Below are 6,495 nucleotides of genomic sequence, written 5' to 3'. Positions count from 1 at the left end.
ACTGGGTGGATTCATCATCGCCGCGCGCGCCACCTTGGCTTGTTCGGCTGCCGCGCGCTCCACCTGCTCCGTCGCCGCCGCTGCGGCCGCCGCGTGCGCCGCTCTCTCCCTGGCCTTCTTGGCCCTGTTGAGCCTATCGGCGGTGACGGCCTCCCGGCGCTGCACATCCGCCTTCCAGTCGGCGTTGGTCATGCCCCGGGGGCTTGGATGGCGGTGCCCTCGGCTTCCTTTGCTTCGGTTGGGCGACGGCGACGGCTGTGGGATCTGTCGCGGCGCGGGACATCACGTACTTTTTTGGCGGCATGGTGGGCGGCTTGGAAGGGAGGAGGCGGAGTTTAGTGGGAGGAATGAAGAATGAGAGGGAAGCCGGGGGGAGGAAACTGCTGGAAAAGGGCCTCCTCTCGCCGACAAAGCGGCCCGACGCCACTTTTCGCTTCTGCCGGCGCCCCCAGGCAACACCCGGTCGCTTGAGTTCGGGGCTGGATCGCCGGCTCTGGATTTGCCCAAACCGGCGCTAAACGAGGTCCCGGAGGCGCGACTGGGCGGATTTTCGGTCACCGGCGCTAAAAATTCACCGAGGGGGCCTGTTGGGGACGCGGCTGAAGATGCTCTAAGCCGAACACAATCTCCCTTTCACCAGTGATCATAGATATCTCGCACGTGCACCATGTACCTCGAGCGGTCACCGGATGTCGCATTGATCATCGCCACTGCCTCCGAGCAGTCCAGCTCAACCACTAGCGACACCGGAGTCCTGTGAATCGCAAGCTCCAGCCCCTCACGGCAAGCCTCCAGCTCCACCTCAAGCGCACACTCGCGGGCATGTAACTCCCTGTAGGCTGTGAAGATGATTGAGCCATCATGACCTCGCAGTACCATGTTGCTTCTAGCCTGTCCAGTAGCCGCTACAAAGCTTCCATCAACGTTTAATTTTGCCCTTCAAAAAAAAAAATGCAGCATCTCCTCGAGCCTGTGTGCAGCCGCATGAAATACAGGCTTCCTGTTGCTAGCCATCAAGCCAGGCACCATCTTCCCCTTCTCCATGTCCCCATTGGGGAATTCCTCACTTTCAGTTTGACATTAGACAAACTGTAATTTCACCTGCGGTTGTGCTCCTTCATCCCTGGCTGCCGCCTTCTTATTCCTCCTTGTCAGTTCTCATGGCCTCTAACCTTCTTCCTCGCCTCCTCGTCTCATGTTTCAAGTGTTCCACCAGCGACAGTAGCAGATAAGGTGGTGACCGTTGCCATGAAATCGAATAAGAGATGTACTCCTCTGTGCGAGCCCCTGCTACCGCGTAACTATGTGCAGGAGTCTTGCTGGTCCTACCTGCGAACCCCTGCTACCGCGTAAGACCAGTAATCATCTGAATTTCACCCTCATGCAAGCATGTGCCCCTTCAGTTGCAAACTCTGTGATATGCAGCGGATTTGCCTACATTTTGTTTGTGTTTCAGCAAGACCCTACATTTTGTTTGTGTTTCAGCAAGACCGTACGCATCCATGCGCGAGTGTGTGAGGTCATCCCCTTGAAGTTTAACAAAACTTGACCTCAGTTCCATACATGCAATATGCAACAGATCATTGATAATACATGAGCCTTCTCATCTCCAGCAAAGAAAAAACATTTTCAAGCAAGAAAAGCATGCCCAGTTCATGCAACTAGAAATAATAAACATCCTTTAGGCAAGCAAATGTTCCATACATTATTTGTTACAACTTACAAAGAACAACTGTCCCAATAGAAAAATAATAAGTTTATTGTTCAAGTTACAATATTGCAGCATATAATTTAAACTGCAAGTCGAAAGCAAACTGCACTGCTAGAATTTATGCCTGGTGAAACAAAGAAAATAATTAAAACAACCAAAGCAACCTGTATCATTTGTGAAACCATATTCATAACTTATGTGTCGGCAGAAGTCAAGGCCGCTACAACCGATCCTGTCGTGCCGAAAGCAACGCTGACATCCGCATAATCTTTCAGGCTCTTGCTCATTTTTACAGATGGGTACAGCCAGGGCTTGACAGCGTCCACAAATGTGCCAGGATCCGGGGACAGGATCGCCTCCCAGTCAACCTGAACGCCTGGTGGGATGCTTGCTGTCACATCCATGCTTGCTGCCAGGAACAAGCCGAGCAGCACCACATAACCTACAACCGATGATCCTCTCGAGAGTGGCATGAAGTTGTACCTGCAAGTTACCCCAAATCAATTGGCACTTGGCGGCAGAGAAATAGACGAGAGTTGCAAGTTATGACTGGTACCAGTAATATGTCATGCGTAATATTGCCGCCTTCACAGCATCAAGTGCATTGGAGTCACGTGTAGGGTTTGGGTCGCTACAATACGCCTCGCAAATGGCCTGCAGAAGCATCATTAGAAGCAAATGTGGTCTATTATAACTTACTCTTTCCATTGCAACTGATGTGAAGTAACAGGTCCTCCAAAAATTGTAGCATCGCAGGATACAACATATTCAGAAGCAATTTGGTACTGCTAACTAAAGAACCAGCGACCAACAAGCAGAAGAAGAAATCTAAACTGTACCTCCCAAGCTGCGGTCATTTCTTCCTGGTATTCCTCCCATCTAGATGGTGTACAAGGAGTTCGTATGGCGAAGTCAAATCCTGTCTTACCCCTGTAATATCATGATCACAAGTGAGCAGGTCAGCAGGAAGGTATAGCAAAGAGAAAGTGTCCAGACAGCTTACACATTTTGAGTAGTTATCCTTGTCCCTTCAAGGCGCCTCCTGAAAGAGGTTATGCTATGTTATTAAATAAGCACAAGATATGATGCTCTTTACAAGTACTTCGCTGCAGTTTGGCACGGGAGCTATCACGAATAAAGACAAGCAACTTACCCCTGAAACGCAATACTATCACATCTAGTAGCAACCCAATAGGTCTCACCAACTACATTGTACAAATCTGAGCATGATGAGGCAACTTCTATCTGTAGGTTTTATTATCATGAAAATACTGGTTAGTTTGCGAACATAATATAGTAAGCTTCTCACTTGAACCATCAAAGGCGGAAGAAAGCCATGACAAACAAAGCATAATATTAGAATCAATCAACTCCTAGGTACCTACTGAAAATTTATCCAAACGGAAATCTATACTTGAGATATTAGAGCTGATTGGGGATCACAATTTGGCTTATTTGTTTATATATAGATGTAATGAAGTTACACAACCTTTCTTTCTCTCTTGCAATCCTCCACTAGTTCCAATGTGACATATTATACAACTAAAAGACAATTAGTTTGCTTGACTTCTAATAAGCATATGAGCCAAAACTTCACATGAAGGAGAAATATTGATATGGTTGTGCACTCATGGCACTCAAAACATATTCTTGTGCAGCTTACTTTTTTCAACTTCTCAATATCTGTAAGGAAAATTGCACGATCCTCTGCATTATTGACATACTTCAAGTCAAGCATGATGGTTTTCGCAGCTTCCAAAGTTCTGTCATGTAAAAGAAAATAAGCTAGGACTATCAGGGGCTGACCACAAATAACCAAACAGCAAAGTAAAACATCATGAGTGTCTACAAACCTTAGGTAATATGGATAGTAGCGAACAATTTTTGCTTGACCAAGAAGCAATGGGGTGTGAGAACCAAAACCAGAATTGAACTCTTCACTGGTACATCACAAAAGAAGTTAAGCAAGAAAATGGTTTAACAGATCACTCGTGCAAGTATTTAGCTCACCTTAGCTTATTGACCCAAACAACTGGATCACAAGGTTCAGAAATCTGTCTCCACTTGACAGCAATATTATAGACATCCTGCCAGGACAGAGAAATCCCAGACGAAACCCTTTCCTCACTTGGACTGGATGTTGGAGATCCAGCGGATAAAGTACTGGTGCTACAGTAACCTCCCCTGTTTACGCTCATGTTATGCTTATCCCTTCTCCTAACTAACTTTGCACTGTTCTTTGGATTTCTCAGAAAGCGCCAAGCCTTGGAAACTTTCTGAGCAATCTCAATAGCAGCTAAGCCAGCCATGCAGTACTACAAAAGGAAAATATAGCCTCAGTAAATAGAACAATGACAAAGCAGGATATGGTCATATGGAACACTCTGACGAATGAATTTAGAAACTATAAAACGAGGATGGAGAACTGAAATAACAGAATGATCTGATTTGCGCAAATATCAAACAGCTGACCACACACTCTAATGAAACAAGGCATGGCGCTTTGATCAAATTCTGAAAATATGAACTATGACAAAAAAGTACAGCAGAAAAAAGAGTAATCAAGTGCACCGGCAGCCAACCTCTGCAAGCACCAAACAACAGGCATAGCTTTGTATGTTCTATAATCAAGGCATATATATCTTCGATCGATACTGCCAACAAGAATGTTCTATGTATTTCTCGTATATACATCACAAAAAAGACATTGGAGGTATCACAAAGTACTCCCTCTTTAACATTCATAAGAATGTTTACCATCAGTTGGCATCAACCTCTTCAAGAACGTCACATCCAATTCGAAGAAAATTGTACTCCACTTAACTGTAGACAGTGTTAGTGATTCAAAAGGCATAGGAAGGAGGCCATGATGCACTACGAACATCCATCTCACTATCTCAGATAAGTTAAACATTTAAACAGCATTTTGATGATGAAGCAGCAAAGCAGAATCTGCAGAACTTCCAGGAAGGATACCTGGCGTTGATTCGGCAAGAAGCCGCGGCAATTATACTGTATCTTCTTCCCAATTGAATCTGCGGCTAGGAGAAGACTAGTTTGATGCTTTGTGAACTTGAAGTCTTGCTTATTAAGACGCCCACTTCTAAGTGAGATCCGTAATGGTGGTTGGCGATATACCTTCTCGGCCACATTTTTTGGGTGCAGTCGTTTGCACCAATATTCCTATTGCCATAAAGAAATTTAATTGATGCACCACAAAGATTATAGTAAGATAGATTTGAAGATAAAGTTAACCTTGAATAGTGGGTCAACATCATCATCAATGTTGAACTGAGAGAACTCTAAATTCGCCTTAGAAGCAGTGTACAGAGCAATTTCCTTCTGCAAGAAGTAGCACATAAGAAAATCATGGTCAGCATACAAATATAAAAGAGTATAAGGCAAGTCAGTAAATATTAAAACCTGCCCAAGAGCCACAACATTTGCATTTGATAAAAGCTGCTGGAGCTGAGCCAGGCATTAGAAAAATACCAATAGTGCACTATGCTAGTTGTTGCAAGAGAACAGCAGCAAAGTATACCTACAAATAAATATTTACAATCTACACAAACAGAAGGTGGACCTTGTAAAACTGAATGATGACTTAACAGACACTGTGGTTTTGGATTCAATGTTACAAGTCTTTTGTTTGCAGGATGCCAAATGTGCAGGATTACAATGGCATGCCTAGCCTTCTCCAATCCTAGAAAGTGGCATATAATCAACCAAAGGGCATTAAATTGCACCATAGGAACTGAGTGCATAGTGGCCCATAGGAAAATTTCATAAGGTTACTAATAGTCCTACAGATCAAATAACCTGTATAGGTACGATTCCTTAAAAAATAAATTTCTAAAAAACAAAGAGGCCCACATATGTAAATATCGCTGGAAAAGCAAAAAGGACAGCAGGCCAGGTTTTAGTACAATTTACTTGAAATGCGTTCAGATAATATATCCTTTTTTGGTTGGGTATGGCTCCATTCATGTGGCCTGCCACGCCAATCAGTCAGACATATTTTACTTAATGTTGTATAGTCAATATACCAAACTTTCATTCGAAACCCCGATATATTATTACTACGAAAGATAATGAATGATTAACAGGTCTAGTCCAAATTCTCGCTTTATCCAACCCGGGGAAATTGCCAAAGCATTTGACGGTTGACACGTTGGAATATAAAGGACTGGTAAATCAAATTCTAGATAGGAAATTTGGTAGGTCTAACAATACATGAGTTGTTAGTGGTAGAATATTACTCTCGACAGACTTCAACTTAACAGATAAGGAAGGTTTGTAAAATTTTATACCCCTTCCCCTTTCAAATCCTGCAATTTTTAGCCTGACAAGTTAGCGATAAGTAACAGCTGTGTTATCTTATGTGGATTTCAGAAAGGGAAGGATGGGGCTGAAGCTTTTGTACTAGTTGGAACAAAACATATGTTCTTTCACATGTTGACATTTTACATGGCTTGCAGATTTTCAGATCACGGAGTATGCTTGTGTTCTGATATTAAGAACAGCAAATGAGAAGGAAGAAACTGTGTACCTGATAGAAGGCTAAACATTGCAGCACAAATTTATCCATGGAATCAAGCTCCAGATCGAGTACGTCATCATAATCTTTGATCTTGAATGGAAAAAGATGTGACATCAGGAATAAAATAATAAACAGTCTTAAATTTGCTGCAGTCCATGAATAAAACTAGGAATTTCAGAAAGAGCAGTAACATATGGAAAAGAAAAAGATGCAGATGAAATCAGCTCAGCAAGATTCTTAGTAG

The 6,495-nt window shown here is 43.4% G+C and overlaps 1 protein-coding gene across 1 annotated transcript in view; it reads right to left on the bottom strand.

The window, feature by feature from the left end:
- Positions 1–1,662: 1,662 nt before the first annotated feature.
- The window catches only part of LOC123045095 (suppressor of RPS4-RLD 1), an 11,020-nt gene continuing 6,187 nt past the window's right edge, over positions 1,663–6,495 (bottom strand). The window contains exons 13-23 of the mRNA XM_044468029.1: positions 6,261–6,341; positions 4,967–5,053; positions 4,688–4,894; positions 3,722–4,026; positions 3,565–3,651; positions 3,375–3,474; positions 2,865–2,956; positions 2,715–2,753; positions 2,551–2,641; positions 2,268–2,365; positions 1,663–2,194 (exon numbers count right to left, since the gene is read on the bottom strand). Of these exons, the coding sequence (XP_044323964.1) occupies positions 1,906–2,194; positions 2,268–2,365; positions 2,551–2,641; positions 2,715–2,753; positions 2,865–2,956; positions 3,375–3,474; positions 3,565–3,651; positions 3,722–4,026; positions 4,688–4,894; positions 4,967–5,053; positions 6,261–6,341 (1,476 nt within the window). The 3' untranslated portion in view covers positions 1,663–1,905. The remainder of the gene's footprint in view (positions 2,195–2,267; positions 2,366–2,550; positions 2,642–2,714; positions 2,754–2,864; positions 2,957–3,374; positions 3,475–3,564; positions 3,652–3,721; positions 4,027–4,687; positions 4,895–4,966; positions 5,054–6,260; positions 6,342–6,495) is intronic.

Source organism: Triticum aestivum, chromosome 2B, assembly GCF_018294505.1.
Source record: "Triticum aestivum cultivar Chinese Spring chromosome 2B, IWGSC CS RefSeq v2.1, whole genome shotgun sequence".
In the NCBI taxonomy this organism is placed as follows: Eukaryota; Viridiplantae; Streptophyta; class Magnoliopsida; order Poales; family Poaceae; genus Triticum; species Triticum aestivum.
Note: the sequence above shows the minus strand (reverse complement) of the source record. Positions and strands in the feature narration are given on the sequence as shown.